Here is an 18,352-nt window from a genome sequence, read left to right as displayed (position 1 = left end):
GGGAGCGGAGTGACAATGCATACAAATAAACTGTGGGGTCATATTTATATATAGGCAATACCAATAAGTTATCAAATTAAAACAACGTGATGATCACGAAGTCTGCACTACACACACATGGCGTTCATTGGTGATTGACGTTGTTGACGTTTAGAGCGAGATACAACATGTAGACAGTTGCAAAATTTATGTTGTTACAGTGACTTGACACTATTACAGATCTGAAGGAGTGGTTAGGATGGATCAAAGCGTTTATTTTAAGGCGTTTACTGGAACTTCGCAGTATCAAACGATTTGAAATGAGTCGATGTACAACATGAAAATTAACCACTTTGATCTCTCAGGTTGTTAAAAGTTCAGTCAATAGTTTTGTTATTTCGATGTGTTGGAGAATTGAAAAACACACAAGAACCTGACCTTTCAGCAGCTTGTAGAGAAATTCTTCACAGGTTGGATCAATACCAATTACTTACCACAACATCAACCACAGGGGCAGTAAGAGAAGTTAGATTCCAGGTGGCGCTCATCCAGAGACAGCGTTCCAATCCCTTCAAAGGTGAAAGCAAAGTTAGGTAAAAGCAGCACCGGTAAGCTAGCACAGGATGGTGCTCGTCCCGCCAAAATAACTAACCCGAAGCGAGAGCTATTCAAGCATAACGGGGTAAATTTGATCCGTCATCGGAAGATTTATTAAAACAACAAATTTCTCGAAAGAAAATCGATGACGTATTTTAATGTCGGATATGACGCGTTAGTACTTTCCTAACTCATTGCTAAATGAAATAACATGCCGGATTGGCGTCGACTGCGACCCGTTACGTTCGCACCTTGTGAGATTCATATTCAAATATGAATTAGTTGTTAATTCTAGCATCGAATTGATACAGTTGGCTGAGTGAAAAAAATTGTGAATGAATTTCTCTCTTTTCACTGCATATCGGGAAATCGGTACCCGGCTCAGCTGTTTAGTCATTTCATTTATCGACAGACGTGCAATACCAGACCACGGAAGATTATGATGTCTTCAATTTTTTTTCTCCCTAGTTGTACTACTATATTTCATTCACAATGTAGAAAAAAATGAAAAGTCTAGTTCATGGTTTCGTACCACTATATAAATATTGAAGATGCCTATAAAACGTCATTGCTGCTGCAATTTTTCACCAGATAAACAACAAACATATAAAGTGAAAAGAAGAAATTGTTCCAGAGATTGCTACCTTAAGGACTGTATGGTATAGCATCTGCAAGATGTATTTCAATATACCAAGCATGCGGAATGTTTTTGTTTTTCTCGTTATATTTCCTTATTTATCTCCTAAAGCCCCATGGGTTCACAGAACTACCACGTCAAATTCAATTTGTTCTAAACTCGACTTCATAACTGCAAGGGGTGGACTTTCATTAAATTTTATTCCTAATATCAACTCAATGAACATAAGTAGGAGTAAAAACTTGGAAGTTTATAGTGGTTTTGCGGACGGTTTGTACAATGGACACGTGAAAGATGTCACTCGCGAAGAAAATAGACATCAAAAACAGAGACAGGGTAGAAGGCGTGTGGCAAAGAAGAAGCTTCGAAGCAATCGTAGACTGTTACCACTTAGACAAATTAAACGAAACAAAAGCACTGTAAAACGCATTCACACCGGAGAGCAAAATCAAAATATAGCAAAACAAAAAATCATGCAAAAAGTTTTAGACGAGCTACAATCGCACAGTCGTTATCAAAACAGCGAAGAAACATGTGCAACACGTTATGCAAGAAATATCATTTCTGACTCAAACGCAAAATTTCATCCTTACAAGGTAAGTTTGTTAATCATCTCATCGAGCATGTATTGCTGTTTCTTTTTATCTAATTAGAGATAAAAGTTAATACAAAATGAACAAATATTTTAAATCCCAATAATTAATTACTTGTACAGACATACGGCTCTCTGATTGATTCATCGTTGACGATAGACAGCAGAAATCGACGTCATGTCACCGGTAGTATTAACGAAGCTCAAGAACCTTCAGTCGCTTACTTCACTGGGAATACCCTGCTTCGACGAAAAGTTGACCTCATATCTGACCTTTTTACTGTGGAATTGTGGGTAAATCCAGAAGGCGGACAAAAGGACCCTGCAGTTATTGTTGGTAAGTTATGAAACAGAATGAATAATTGTTGGGATTATTAAGTCCGACCGCCAGTCAATAAATGCGAGTGTATCGCGCTCCATCTACGGCCCATATATGATAGTTGCACTCTAATATCAAGGACTGAATTATAACTTCTAATCGGCTCAAAATTGAAGTCGTATTGTTGTTTTGATATTCGTTTTCCATCGGTCAATTTATTCCTGTGGATGCTTATATTATATATGGAATACTTTTCCTTAATTGTTTATTTATTGAGGGAAACGACGGATGTCGTAATTAGGACCACCATTCCTCAATGCATATTTTGTGACACTTGTATCTGTCCTATAGAATGATAGTCACGGACTTTAAAATTCCTCCGGGCTATTATTGCGACTTATTTTGTTACGGTAAATTAAAATAGACATCAAAAGATCATGGACTAAAATACACGTTAATCTCCGCAGAAGATTTTTAAAAAGTTTATTATTTTTTCAATCGTGCGGTACCTTATCCGTCCTGTTTACAATTGTCTTGTCTCAAATTTCAACGTCATACTCCGCGAGAATCTCTGAGAATGTATAGATACTGTTAAAAAAATCGTGGATTAATTATTGCTTCTGGTAACATGACGTATATGCTTTATTCCTTTCCAAGTATTTGCAAATAATTTTCAAATAAATTTATTTTGACCAAGACGTTAATTAGGAATCTAAAATTACTTAATTTGATTCTTTAATCGTTGTATTCGGTGTTATAGTCGGTGGACTATTACATAACAAAATGATTCGATTTTAGGAAAAATGCATTGGAATATATATCAAAGACCGCTTCAATATTTATATGATAATCAACATTATTTAAAATGAATCACACGAGCTCTCGAGATATATTTCTTTTAGAGACTGTTGAATTTGAAGTTTAACACGTTATTAACAGTCGAAGAAGCATATATATATTTATACTAACCCTATATCTTACACGTCGCTACAAAAGTCATCACTACATCAACCGGTGTTTCGAGGCATAGTGTGCTACCGTAAACTGACCGCTACGACATTTAATTTTCTTTTTTTTTTTAACTTTTTTTTAACAGGTGTCTGCAATATAAAAATATTAGTAAATGACATTTCGAAACTTTTGTCGGGCGCAATTAGTGCTTGATTTAGCTTCAAAAGTAAAAATTGTGCTGCAGATTTGTTAATTTTAGCGTATTCTTTGGTATTTATTTAGCGGTTACGTGGCGCAAAAATTATTGGGAGAAAATGTTTTTCAAGCGATTTTTTTACTTTGATATGATATTTATATCATTTATCAGTTGTCAAGTTGAATAATCGGTTTAGCAGTTTGCAGTAATTTGATTATCTCATTTGATAAATGTTTTATCGAAAGTGAATATTATTTATATTCAAAATAATATCGACAACACATCAGTATTTCAATTTTTGTCGAGAGGCGTAAATTGCATCGATTATGTAAGTTATTTTAGCTTGATACATAGTTTCAATAACGCAAGTAACTTCACTTAAAATGTCTAATTTACGGAACGTTTGTAGTTACGTCAGCTCTTGGATACTTTTTTTTTTACCCATTGATCAGAAATTTATAAAAAGAAAGCTTTTAGTTCCTCAAACTTTGGAGCTCATTTGTACATTACGAATACCCCACCTCATCAGAAACTAAATTTGTTGGCAGCCATGGGGGGTATATAATTCACGACTTCGTGTATGCCCCGCACTATGCCAGACAAATATTATGTGACTAAGTAGTTGTTAGTACGTGCATCTGCACCTGTTAACACAACCACCCAATATAAACGACACTTCATTTTGAACACGGATCATTGAATTACAGATTATCTACATGGGAAACTTGTGTTCCAAGTGCATGTAATTATGGGAATTTTGTGTTACTAAGGTCCCGCGACCTTTTTTGACCAGCCGCTAAATTATAATAAACCATGAATATTTGTATAAGTGACTATTTTGTAAAAATACGCTCTAGAAATCTAACACACCAAACCACACTAGCGGCATGATGAAAGAAAAAATCGAAATACTGTATATTTTTGTAATGTCTATGACATTATGTTACTCGTCCAACAGAATCTGTGACGTCATAGGTGTGTGATAAAATCTATTGTTAGATGAAGTATATACAATAAAATGCAGGAATTTTTATGCAATTTTGATAGTTTTGATGTTAGAACCAATTAAATTCTGTGAATGCTATAATCAAACAGAATGTTTCATAGGATTTTATTCGTTTTAAATGGCGACTTCTCACACTTTTGATACAATTGTGTTGCGTCTATGGACAAACAACGACGCTGCGCAAAGTGCTTCTACTTGCTACAAGTCCAAGTTTTTTAAAGTTCGATATTGCATTGTTAGGTTGTTTAACCTCAAGAGTAATATCGTTCTGGAATTAGGTAACAAGCGGTCACTTCCCCGAGTATGAATCAGCCCTTCGAAGCCCTTCGCTTCGAAGTAAGCGCTAACCCAATTAAATTGTAATATGCGTCGATGAATGCGCAAAACCAGCTGCTCAACTAACATAAAGGTATTGTACAAAAATGTTCAGAAAGGTTCAAACATGCTATTTTGTTCTGCAATGTCGCTTTCTCTTCTGAGAGACAGCAGCCCTTGAGAATGATAATGAAGACAAATTGAAGTTTTGCTAGTACAGTCAGCATTTACTATTAGCCGGAATGCTAACGATGTTTAGACGTAACACACCAAATGTATATGACCTTCCTAATCTTGCTTAGACTAGTAAAGCGATACTTTAAGTATTATTCCATGTCTGACTTTGTCTGCTCACCCTCTTACAACTGGTCTTGTCTTTCAACAAAAATATAGGGTGACCCTAAAAAAACAGAAATTTCTTAATTACTTTTGAGAAAATTAAGTAAATTTATTTAATTTTGCTTACACCTTAACTTCTGTTCGTGTATAATCGTACCGAGGAGTTCAAGTAATCTAGATCGCTTCGTTCAAAAGCTACGTTCTTTCTGAAATATATGTTCGAAATGACCTCCTCGGCGTTATATTATTACACTCCTCTAATATTACCCCATTAAAATCTTTTATACCAAATAGTTTATTTACGTGGTATACTGTTTAGTTGAATTGGACTGTGGTACAAAAAATGTAGGCAAGAAAATTTCTTTCAAACTAGTATCCATCTGGCCTGTAATATTGCACAATGCAAATTTGTATAATTTACAATTTACATAGTTTACCATATTACTTTTAAAATATTTAGTATAATGAGAGCTTTCGATTTACAATTCGGAATTGATATAAAATTTTATTTGTATTTTATTCCTAGTTTGCGTTTCTACTTTAATTGCTTCATCATATTTTAGAAAATATCTGAAAGTATCTATGTGATTCCTTTCGGTGTAAACACTATAGAATGAAAAGTTTCCTTGGATGTTTTTCTCATGCCAAATCCAAGCATGACTCGCACTTGTTTTATAATAAACCCCTTGTCTGAAGACAAATCTCATAGGAATTCGACTAGTAAAACAAGCTGCATTTAAACAAATCAATCATTGCTAAACTGACGATGTTGTACACGCACATCGGTGTGACTCATAGTGAATTAGTACGAACTGCATAAACTAATATATCTAAGTTGGATTGTAAACAAAGAGAAGTTAAGACGGCAGCCATTTTGACAGTTACCACAAGACGACCTAATTTGACCAAGGCCTTTTGAGTGTCGAATGTTGTAAATAAGCATGGACAGAATCCTAATTATTGATAAAACTTGCTACCAAATTAGACAAGCTGTGTTTTGAATAGCTATACATTTGTGTTGATTTTTATTCAATTAATCAATGACTGAGTTTTTCCATTTCTGTGGAAAAATGATACTCACATTGGTAAGACGTAAATTAATCAAATGCTTTGTTAGTTTAGTTATCTCGTACAGAGGTCAACCATGTTATGCTCGAAAACAAACTAATAATTTAGATGTCTACGTTTGTGCAAACGAACACGTACTTTTTTGAATTGACTAAAAACACTTCTTAGATCCATAATTGAGACAAAATGAGACAAGGGCGAAAAAATGTTTTCAATATACGTGCAGTAGGATGCGCATGTGAAGAAGACATAAAAACCTATCCAATTCGAAAATTTTAAATAAAATATATTTAATAAATGTTCATTTTTGACGAAATAAAAACCCTTGATGTGTCTTAATTAATAGATTCGAATATTCGAAATGAATCGAATCGCTTGACTTTATTCGAATTTTCGTTTCATGAAATTGGGCGTATCCTAAACACCCGTAAAAACATGGTTCATCTTATCCTTTTCTTGATAAAATTTCAGTTTTCAGAGAAGTTATCACATTACACAAAATACGCGGAACAACATCTTGCGAAAACTTTACCGACATTTTGCATATTAGTTTAAACATAATTGTGCCATTATTCTTCGTTGCTCATTGAATTCCCACCTTGACGACAATCTTGAAAGGGCGCTTTTGTTGAGCCTTCTGTAACATTAAAGTTACGAATAAAGCGTGTCATTAGTAAAATGAACTATCAGCGAACTTGAGCTGTGTTGCATGTTTGCTGTGTTTTCATGTAATCCTGTTACTATTATTTAGTATTGTGGTATTGGCAATAAATAGTTTAATCGAAACCCTATGTCATTTATTTCATGCTTGATATATACATAAAATGCGTCTAGCAATCCTTGTTCGTTTATGATCCGTGCTTGCATAGGAAGAACAGAATTGCCCCTCCCCAAGGTGATCACGAAGTTAATGTATTTTTAAATGTTTCTATGACAACAATGCGTAACAACGGAACACGTAACAATAGATTGTTTAGTTATGTAATCCGGTAGGAAATCACGTTCTCAGACATAATTAACCATGGGTTATGTATTTTGCATGCTGTCTGGTTGAATTTGTATATATTTTGTGTTAGAATTTCCAAAAAAGTGTTGGAATTGAGTAATAATTAGACATTAGTGGTAAATGAGATTATAATTTCGTTAAATGGAATGATTGTTACGCGGAGTTCACGATCTTTCCACCTACAAATATTTGCCCTAAAGGTCGATTTCAAATGAGACTATAGTTCATGACTGTGTCGCTAAATCTGGGTTTAAAGCGACTAATACGATCATAGCGATTGTACCGCATAAGTCGAATGGAGCAATTCTTAGAGCACGAACCAGAAAATACAATTCTTCGAAAACATAATATATAACAGACCCAAGGAAATGGATCAGTACAAATTATTTCGTCAAAAATAAACTACTCATTCTTCAAAAATAGTAACTTTAATGGTGTTTTAAATATATTTCGAGCCTCTGAATCAGTTCCGATTTACAAGCCCGAACCAGGCCAAAAACTCAGTGCTGCTTTTAAACACTATTTCACAAAACGTCGTTCAAGGTATTTTTATAGTGCTGATTTCAAATCCATTCAGGACTATATTCTGGGCACATTGTGAGCAGGAAAATTGCAGGTTTAATTTAACTTCAATGCTTTACGATAATCCAACTGCATCATTTGACTTAAATAATATAAAAAAAAGACATTTTTGTAATTTAGTTGGACGGAAAGTCTGATTATATGAATACGAATTTTTGCGCCGCATTTTGATGAGACTATTTTACCAACTTTCTTTTCCGGGAGGATGTTTTTGCGACAGTGGTCAAAGAAATATTTCGTTTAAAACACATTCTAACTCAATATTACTTATAATTCAAATAATTGGAATATTTAATAATGTCAACATTTAATTGTATATGTGTTTTGATAACATTCTTAGCAGTATTTGCCGTACTGATTGCTTTAGTTCATCCGACTCGATATATATCGCATATACATGCATGTATGGCATAACATACTGCAATTTCACTCAAGTTCAACTATCAGTGATTTTTTCTGGTCCATACCTGAGTTAGAATTGAGGCGGTAAAATCATTTATTTTGATTGTTTTTTTCGTGGCGTGATGGAATTCAAACACAATTGAAAGCCAAACTTGGTTCCAAACATTTTCAGACGTCGAGACTTGAACTATAGACGTCGGACTAAATTAAATCAAGCAAAACAAATAATTCTACCTAAGCTTCATTCGTTATTATCATTTAATTTAAAAATTATTTAGAATATTTTGTATTAACACTTGAGACAACACGCTTGTTTCACCCTGTGGCCTTTCGAATATGGTACTAAGACGGTAATAACATTCTTATCTGGTATTGACCGTTTTGTTGACACATAGCAACGTTAAAACACAGCTAGTTTATATACAAAAAATTATTAATTTAAAAGTAACCAAACAAAAGCATGTTAAGCGCGTTAAGTTACCTCAAATATGACTAGAATGCCTCCAAAAATAACACATGAATTGTATACTATCGTATCACTACAATCTTATTTTTACAATAGACAAGCTTTAAGTTTTAACGTAGTTTCTACGTTAAATAAATGCTGTAACATTCACGAAAAACGCAATTTCGGATTTCTATAATGCTTCCTAGATCGTGTTTTCTGATTATTGAAATTAGTGGAAATATTATTTAAGCCATCCAAAATGGTGACGGTGCATTCAAATGTAAAAATTTAATTGTTTTCGACGTCTGCACTAATTATAGTATTTGTAAATAATAGCGATCAGAAAGGTTCTCACTAAAGCAGAATTCAATTCACACCTTTGCTTCCAAACAAGCTTCAAGCGGCCACTGACCCGAAAATAGCGACTATGACAATGGTAATAACGTATTCTGGGTGACCTTTGTATACATAACATAATGGATCACAGTGTTTCCGCCATAAAATTGAATATTAAAAATTATTATTGAATTATTAGGTAATAAAAAGGCTGAAACCACCGTTTTGAAGCGTATGACGCCTACCTATAATTTTCCATCAACGAGTTTTTAAAACAATATCCGAATTTCATCTAGCATTCAAATTTGACCGAGTGGTTTATTGACCTAGGCCCCTTTCTATATCCATGATGATAACACCCACCTGGGTAGGACAGGAGTATCACCCTCTTTTTCCGCTTGTCATGGGGTGCTATACCTTTAACCGCATTAACGCTTCTTGTAAAAATTCGCGCATTAAAATGATTGATCAAAGCGATCTTCGTCGGTGGTCTTCTGATGACAATCTTCCCAAACTTGATCGTGTTCTGTTTAGTGCTATATGCCGTGCTTTTACCTCGAAACAAGCTTCGTCGACTGTTTTAACAGCCAGTAATATTTTCCGATTATTTCGCCTCCCAGCGGATTACTTCGCGGTATTAAAGATTAGTACATTGAAAAATAAGTGTGGGTGGGCGATTTTTGAACTTTTAGCCCTATTGAACGACGGATAGACGCTCACTTACAGGCGCATAATGTACTTAGGGGCGGTTTTCGTCGGTCATTCACCTGCTAGGGTGTAGAATGTGGGGCAAATCAAATTTGAAACGCGTGACTCCCAATGACGTCAAATGTGAGAATTATTTTATGCGTTTATGCATCAAAATGTTCCTACGATGGTTTGATAAGACAAAATATACATATATAATTTCAATATGATATTTGCACTACATCCTAAATATATATAACATGAACTAAAATAAAATGATTCATTTAAATTTTCATAATTTTAAGTGATATGAACTGCTCCGACTGCTTTCATTCCTAATTATAATGCTTTAGAATTATTGAACATCTATATTTATATTTCAACTTTTTACCTACAAGATATATATATTTTTTGCTTGTTTTTAACAGCTTGTTCTTGCACGATGGAAGGAGGGCGTCTCGAAAGTGTGTGGAATCTCGGAATAAAATCCAACGATGATGAAACAGTTTTCTATTTTTCAATAATAAAATCTACTGGAACGGTAACGGCCTACTCTCCGTATGCTTACAAACCTGAAGAGTGGGTAAGATTCTTGCTTTTCATTCATATAAGAATGGTTCGAAGTCGTGTGAAGCTTGCTGTCATAACTGGCCAAGCTTAGTAGTTTCTCACCGTTTAATTTGAGAACTCTTTTCCTGACGCAAACCCTAACGCTGATTGTACAGGTTTCCACATAGTTCGCTTACTCAGAGAGTATCAACAATATTCATACTGCGTATGTATTGTGCCGGCAAGTATCGGCCAATAGCACATAATGGCGCATCTCTACAATCTAAAAAGAGTGTAAGAAACTAACTAGAAAAAAGGTTGCCGACCACTGAACTAGATGATGTCAAAGATTCAGATTCTTAGGAATATTTGCGTATTTTGGTCCAGAATCGAGTTCTCGGTACATGTTTAGATGTATATTAATAATAAAATAATTTATGTAACCTATACGAAATACATGATGTATGGTTGAAAATACGCACGTGCCTAATGCCACGAATAGCTTACGTTATACTATAGAATTTGGGGTAACATAGCGTTTATTTTGTTACGGAAAATTAAGAATTTAATACACATAAATAGAAAACTCGCTACAAAAACTCTAACTCGGTATAGTCAGGTTTCATGTCTGAACTTGTTTAAGATAATTCGATTTTAAACGACCCGTGACAATTTTGAGATTCGCTGTTGAACGTTACAAAAATAAATTGTGTTTTACTTCACAACTGTGTTTATATCTACGGTATAACGTCGTGTTGAAATTATACAGGATTTACAAAACGTTTCAAGCACAAAATTCTGCCCACAAAAAATATAATATCATGATAATCTCTATTTATATTTGTTTTTCAAGACTCATTTAACCGTGAGTTCCGGCGAAGATGGTACTATCAGACTGTACGTGAACGGGGTACAGGTGGAGGCTCGACACGAACCAGGAAGCGGCGAATTATCCAGACAAGGGGCGCAATGTGATACCCTGCTTTTGGGAGGAAATGAGAAAATGACTCACGGATACAGGCAATTGTTTTTTGATTCTATAAATTTAAACAGACGAAAGAAAAGTCAAAACATTGACGATGATTGTCACGTTCACTGCAATTTAGAAATAATATAATGCGTTGTGGTGAAAGAACTTCAATATATACGAATACTTTAAAAAAATAAATCCCACGCGGTAATAAGTAATGTTCTCATTTTTGATCACGATACAACTTTATTGGTGTTTTGTTGTATAAATATATATTATGATTGTTGCGTGTCAAAATTTAAATAAACCAACTATCTATTTTAAGATTCATTTCCTATTCTAACAGAGGAATGATCGACCAACTCAAAATTTTTTCCCAAATTCGACCGCAGCAGGATATTACTCGAGACATGTACAATTTTGAAACTTCTCATCTCACCGATATCGTTCAAATAAAGGAAGACTTTGATAGTTTTCGACATAGTTGGTTATCAATCGGAAGAAATGAACCTATCATTTTGAATAAAGATATTCCATCTGAAGACCGCCGGTACTAACTTTACTTTTGTTAGTTTTTGTACGTAATTTTTTTGAAGATAGAATAGATTTCAATATTGAACGTGCAGATTTACATTCGGATACATTCGACTGTTTTAACATAACTTATATAATGTAACTCTAAGATCTATATACCATTCATGAGTTAGATGGGATCACTATGTAACTGTCATGTTTTGTTCCCCAACAGGCCCCAGCTCAATGCCTCAATCTATGGAGTCAGCGTTTTAAAGCACAATTTGAAAGCCAATTTAAATTCTTACAGATATACCCGTATTGAGACGAATAATATATTGTTATTCCATATTTAAATAGCTGCTATCTGGCTATTTTAATAATTGGAGAAAAACTTTCCCGTTCCTTCAAATACTGCTGCTTTCGAAACTTTAAGATTTGTGATGCACTAATCATATCTCGCGGTTTTGCTATTATAACATATTATAGTGAGAAATGTTTTGAACAAAATGCAACGATAGAACTTATGTCCCTTGAATTTTTCATTATTTTGATCATGTTTGTTTTGATCAGATTACATTTTCCGGAGGTGAGAGCACCACCCTGCGGACAAACTATTTGTGACAATCCTGAAATCGTTCGCAGTTACGTCGACAACTGGACTTTACGTAAACCTAAAACATTGCGATATAATATTGTTAATATAAACGAAGACGATGGAAGCAATCCCATGTTTACAGTGGATGACGTCAAACTTCAGGTATATATCTAAAGTGATAAAAATTACTATCAGACTACAAGTAGCCCGCGTGTATGTGTGCATCGTTTTACAATAAATCGGCTGTCACGCTTTTCTGTTACTTCTAAGTATCGTATTTTTGAATATTCTTCAGTTGAAATTAAATGTTATGCACTGGACCTCCCGTAATGACATTTTCAGTACACCGTTTATTTTTTTGTATCAAGTGGAACACAATCATCCTTACTTGTTACATACAATGGACTGGGGTTTAAATATTTTCAAATGTATTCTATAAAGTCTTCCTCTGTATATTTAGAGTGCTGTACTTAGCGAAGTATTCGATCGTCACAACATTACTTGGGTCCCGACCTTAGTTCACATTAACAATTCAAAATTAAGAGGAAAAACAATTGGATGCGAACCTACGAAAATTGGGAACCAACAGTAAGTTAAAAAAAAGTCACGGACAAATATTTTTTTTTGTATTAAATTAAAACATTGAAATTGTAGCCTCGTGATGTAGCAACGATTTATATAACAATATCTAAACTAAAACATAAAAAATGTATATATTAATTTGTAAAATTTTCAGGCATTCCTAACGTGCAGTCATTTTGTACACAACTGTGTGTATTTTGTTGTTGATACCATCGAAAATTCACACCAAAAGCAAATTTGCTTATAATTCGGCTTTTATTTGGTTAAAAGCGTGTTTAATTCAATAGGTTTGGGTCTGAATTTTGACTGTGACGCAACGCGTGCAAATTAGACCCACTTTTTCCAGGCGGATACATTTAGCACGCGATATAAACGATGACGCATACTGCTATGACGTCATTACTATAAAATTTATGGGTGAACCCAAAGGTGGCTGGGCTAGATCAAAGAGAAAACCGATCGACCGTTTGATGAACCCCTTATGAGATCAGACAAAGTTTGTTTAGTCTGCCAAATTACACATCATGATGCATCAAAATAGAAGACCGTCAATATTACAAATACAATACAGGCCTTCAATTCCAACTATTAAAATGAGACGCACTGTATGGCATTTTACAGCCAATTTATACCGTCCTAAATCAGTCATTTTCACGCGAAACTCAAATATATAATCGTGGAGAGTGGCTTTATGGTCTGGTAATAAACTGTATAATTTTAGTGTATCAGTTTTGGTACGCCCGCCGTAGAAATGACATGGATTTCCTGCTCAGTTGATAGCAAGAAGATATATATTTTAAATTACTGACAGGCGATGCTAAGGTGTACTATTTTACCGCTAATTTCACAGTTGCGAATATGCAGTCATAGCAATTGAGATGACCAATGCAGACAAATAATACGACACAAGGCGACTGTGCTATTTCGCTTTTAGCATTATTACGTAATTCTGCATTAATCGCTTTGTACATTGACTCTAAAGAAGTTTGAAAATCATTTATTTCGACATAAACAACGTTTTCTATACACATAAGCAGGCCCTGTTGGCAATGTTAGTTTATTTCGTCACACTGCCTTAGACCAATCTATCATTAATTTAGAAACAATCGAAAATTGTTATGAATAAACTAATATAAATATAAATTATGAAGTCAGTTCTCAATATATTGTACCAGGTTTTTGTTTTTTAAGTAATTGTTCAAGTATTTTGCTTCATTTAATACATCTGTGAGGGCCAAAACAATATATGGTATCGATAAATTCCATTTGCGATTTTAAAAAATTGAAAGACTTTATGGACACTGTATAATATTTAAAAAAAATATTTAATCCTCAAACAAAAAACGTTAATTGAACAATAAAATTACGACAATATTTTTATTTGACAAATTTTGCTCAAAACATATTAGGAATTACAGGGTAAAAACATGGCCTGTTCCCACACTATAATCGTGGTACTAATAGAAAAATATTCATTAGTGTCGATAATGAAATTTATTTGCCCATTTGCAATATTCAACGTTTCTGCACATGTGCCCTTTTAATAACCTTCCTGAGGAAGTAGTAAAGTACATAATGTAAATATACGGGAGCCTCGCGGTGAAATTCGATAAATGTGATAGCAGAAAAGTAATGTTGTCGGTTTCACGCACGGCGACGTGATTCTATCTGTAATTTTCTCTTCTTGTTCAATTTACATTTTTATGGGTTTTTACCCCCAAAATTGCTTTTTGGCAAATAATTGTTAGCGGAAATTTCTTGTGTTCTGCTTTGGAAAATTAAGATGAATTTGACACCATGTTTGTATGTACGTTCATCAACCGAAATAAGAGTATTATCGATCGACCCATCTGACGCATACGTGCCGTGGTGTAAATTACCCCAAAACAAACTCCTAAGCCCCATTTCTCCTCTTGCGGAGATGGCAAAGATTGCATCTCACACTAAATGGACCACACCTGAAGACTTTTTTGTAGAAATATACGAAAAAATAAGTTTGCAATTCTTGTGTTGGTAATCACTTTCCGGCTATTGTAACAATGAATATAATATTATATAGATCAGGGGTGCACAACTCAAATGAGAACACGTGCCAAATTTTTCAAAATAATCTTGTCGCGTGCCACGCACAATCGTTGGTATGGACCTTTCCCCGACCTCTGACCGTAAAATTCTTCCTATACTTTACCATTGCAAAATTGTCGGTGCTTATTTTAAGAGTGGTTACGCGAGTTGGCGCCTGTAAAATGGGATACTTGTTTCAAGCCATCATTCTGATTCATTGCGTTCAACAATCTGTTTTTTTTTAAAATACCGATAAAGAATTTTAGCCTATTCTATCACAGCTATATATATCTACACTAATTTTTGATTACTGCAATTAAACTGAAACTCCTAAGAAGACAAAGTGATCATTGAATTATTTTATATATATTTACATATCTGAAACACGACTGAAAACTAACGAATAGAATTCAAAAACGCTCAAAATCTGTCTGTGCGACAAAAATGTCTGAGCGTCACTTTTTGCACTTTGCTGATTGGCCAATGTCACGATTAAAAAAGGAAGTCGATGCTCGGGGAAACAACCTTTGTAAATGAACTCCCGTAAGACACACATCAAACAAATTTCAATAATAATACATAATAACGAATATCCATTTATTGAAACAATTTAATAAATTGAAAAACTGCTGATTTTGATATAAATGTGATATTATTATGTATCCTATATCAGCGGTTCCTAAACTTTTTTGACCATCGCCCCCCTGAAGTAGTTTATACAACTTCATCGCCCCCCAGCACTACAAAAAAAATGTAAAGTCAGAAACGAATATATTACAAACCAAAAAAGAAGACCAAACATAGTTTATTGTGTTTTTAATGATATGGATGAGCTTGGTGTTCTTCAGCGAGTTTTTTAATATATCTAATATTACCCCATTTACTGATGAAAATGCGATTGCGTTATTTTAATAGCAATAGTAGCACGGCTGAAAATCCCCTTTTCATCATATAATAGGTCGGAAATGAAAAGTCCAGGGTTCTACCTCCTCAAAAACCGCCGTGTACGGTACTTGCGTTATAGCATTTCACTCCCTAAATTCACCCCATTTCACATTAAAATAATGAAAACAAAGATAAATTTTCCCAAACTTATAATGTTTATTTTCGTACATCCAATTCATTCCTACAGCCTGATGACCTGTACCAAAATACTTCAGTAGAATTCATCCCCGATTCTTCATTCCACCACGATCTCCAGTCCATAGAATTAATCAGCCATTTGTTTTTGGATTCATGGACTCGGATGCGGGAGAAGTCGTGACCGACAATCGGCTACGGCCCAGGGGTCGGCAAATTTTATGTCGCTCGCGAAACAAAATTTAGGGTTGCTAGTTTTTTGCGGGTCGCTTATATTTTTTTAAAGTTAAAAACGGAACAGTGCGCAAAAACTGCGACAATTCGTGAATTCAACTCAGTCATCTTATTAAAAAATTGTGTGCTTCTTCTTCTTTGCTTGTTCTTTGTAATGTTCATTTTCGGAAATAATTGATCGCACAAATATGTACTTCCAAACATCGAAGTGAATATTTTCGCATGGTGTGTGATGTAATAAAATTTAGTCTAAAGGGGGCTCACGATAAATTCTATTACGTAAAAAAATGTAATTCACTCCTCGAGCGTAGATTATAAATAAAATTAATTCATCGTCAAAAGCGCCGTTTGGATGTTTCCCCGGGCATAGACTTCCTCGTTTACTTTGTGACATTGGCCAATCGGCAATCAGCAAGATGCAAAAATAAACGTAACAATGCCCCCTTTCGCATTCGTTCAGACACAATCACTCATACAGACTTTCAAGCGTGGTCGTGAACATTACCTCATTTTCACGATTTTTTAATTATATTAATTAGTTTTTAGTTGTTTTTCGGAAATTTAAATTATTACTTTGTCTTCCTATGAGTTTCAGTTTAAATACAGTAATCAAAAATTAGTGTAGAATAATATGTGATAGACTAGACTAAAATTCTTTATCGGTACTTTTAAAAAACAGATTGCACCAAAAATTTTAAAATGATAAAGTATTGGAAGAATTTTCCGCGGTCAAAAGTCGGAGAAAGGTCCATTTAGTGAATCATCTCGGGCCATATTACTTTACTCCGGCCGTACACGTGATTCAAGCCTGCGAATGCACACAGAGTACAAAATTAAGTGCACGATGCGCCGAAAAAAAACAGGTTTCGTGAAATCGCCCCCCTATCGCCCCCTTCGACTTTTTCGCTCCCCTCTGTATCATTTTCGCCCACCGGGGGGCGATATCGCTCACTTTGGGAATCACTGGCCTATATCATAAATTTTTTTTTTTTTACGAAACTGTTCGCGTGCCACGTTTGAGCGTAAGGCGTGCCAAATGTGGCACGCGTGCCTCTTGTTGTGCACCCCTGATATAGATGATAATTTAAATAGGACAATCGACTCGCTGAAATTTCGTAATATTTTAACACACGTACTTACAATATAATTTCTCATTGGGAACACAGGAAATATTTACTAATACTACAATGCAACTTAGAGACGTATACCAAATCAAATACATTCACCAATTGTGAAACGAGTGAACCCTTGATTTAAAATTTGGGTATGGTAATATTGAAAAATGCCTATATAGTCATTGAGAAGTTTACAGAGTTTTAAAGTCTTTCTTTATTTTCCTATATTTATTTTTTTCAATTACAATATCATTGTCTGTGAGGTTCGCAATCCACAGAGCTGAATATTCCAGCTTTTTAGAGCATGACATCTAGCTGATTTTAAAGAGCCCTGACTGGAGAATTTCTGATTCACGTAACTAAATACCCTGACTTTTAGATGTAACGTGGAATGTATGCATGCGAGACTTGGCTATGATGGAGGCGATTGCGATTTGATAAAAAGCGTGTGCAGTCCAGAACAAAAAGGAGACGGACATTGCGATCCAGAATGCAACAAAATATACCATAGTTGGGATTTGGGTGATTGTTGCATACCTAACAATACAAACACTGATGATACCTGCTTCGATCCAAAGTCTCCTCACAGGTGAATCACAATTATAATTGCCAAATAAAACATAAAAAGGTAATATGAACGGTTACTAAGGCAACACGTTGAAGCAAATAATATCGCCTTCACGCACTTTTTGGAATTATTCAAAAATTATTGACACTTATTTTCTTACAATTCAACAAATGGTTTGATTACAGCTGAGTAATTGGACTATGGTACTCTGACCCTTGAAAAAATAAATCAAATAAAAAGCAATAAAAATATATGGAAATTTATAATGATAACTTTTTATACAAGAACTAAAAATTTATCATTGGGATATAAGCGCTCAGCTTTGATATCTTGATTGAAAAGCAATAATATTAAATTTCAAGAACTCCTTGTTTTTCCAGAGGATATTTATGTATAACGGAATACAAAGCTTTAGTTGGAGCTGACAATGAAAAACAACTCAATGTATTGTTCGCAAACTGGACAAATCCCAACTCTATCGGCATTTCCACATTTCCCTGGGACAAAGAGGTTTTCACGTCACAAGGCAAGTAATCAAAAGTTTCAATAACTATAGAAAATAAGTTTATAATATCTACTCGTTATTTGTTTAAATTAAATTGAATGGAGCGATAAATGT

The 18,352-nt window shown here is 34.4% G+C and overlaps 1 protein-coding gene across 1 annotated transcript in view; it reads left to right on the top strand.

The window, feature by feature from the left end:
• The first annotated feature begins 928 nt into the window (after nucleotides 1-928).
• LOC120344979 (pappalysin-1-like) overlaps nucleotides 929-18,352 on the top strand; it is a 28,302-nt gene continuing 10,878 nt past the window's right edge. The window contains exons 1-9 of the mRNA XM_039414331.2: nucleotides 929-1,809; nucleotides 1,929-2,142; nucleotides 9,889-10,043; nucleotides 10,863-11,029; nucleotides 11,326-11,529; nucleotides 12,066-12,252; nucleotides 12,551-12,678; nucleotides 17,545-17,754; nucleotides 18,114-18,259. Coding sequence (XP_039270265.2) covers nucleotides 1,252-1,809; nucleotides 1,929-2,142; nucleotides 9,889-10,043; nucleotides 10,863-11,029; nucleotides 11,326-11,529; nucleotides 12,066-12,252; nucleotides 12,551-12,678; nucleotides 17,545-17,754; nucleotides 18,114-18,259 — 1,969 coding nt within the window. The 5' untranslated portion in view covers nucleotides 929-1,251. The remainder of the gene's footprint in view (nucleotides 1,810-1,928; nucleotides 2,143-9,888; nucleotides 10,044-10,862; nucleotides 11,030-11,325; nucleotides 11,530-12,065; nucleotides 12,253-12,550; nucleotides 12,679-17,544; nucleotides 17,755-18,113; nucleotides 18,260-18,352) is intronic.

Source organism: Styela clava, chromosome 5 (genome assembly GCF_964204865.1).
Source record: "Styela clava chromosome 5, kaStyClav1.hap1.2, whole genome shotgun sequence".
Classification (NCBI taxonomy): domain Eukaryota; kingdom Metazoa; phylum Chordata; class Ascidiacea; order Stolidobranchia; family Styelidae; genus Styela; species Styela clava.
The sequence above is the reverse complement of the archived record's forward strand: the minus strand, read 5'-3'. Positions and strand labels throughout refer to the sequence as shown.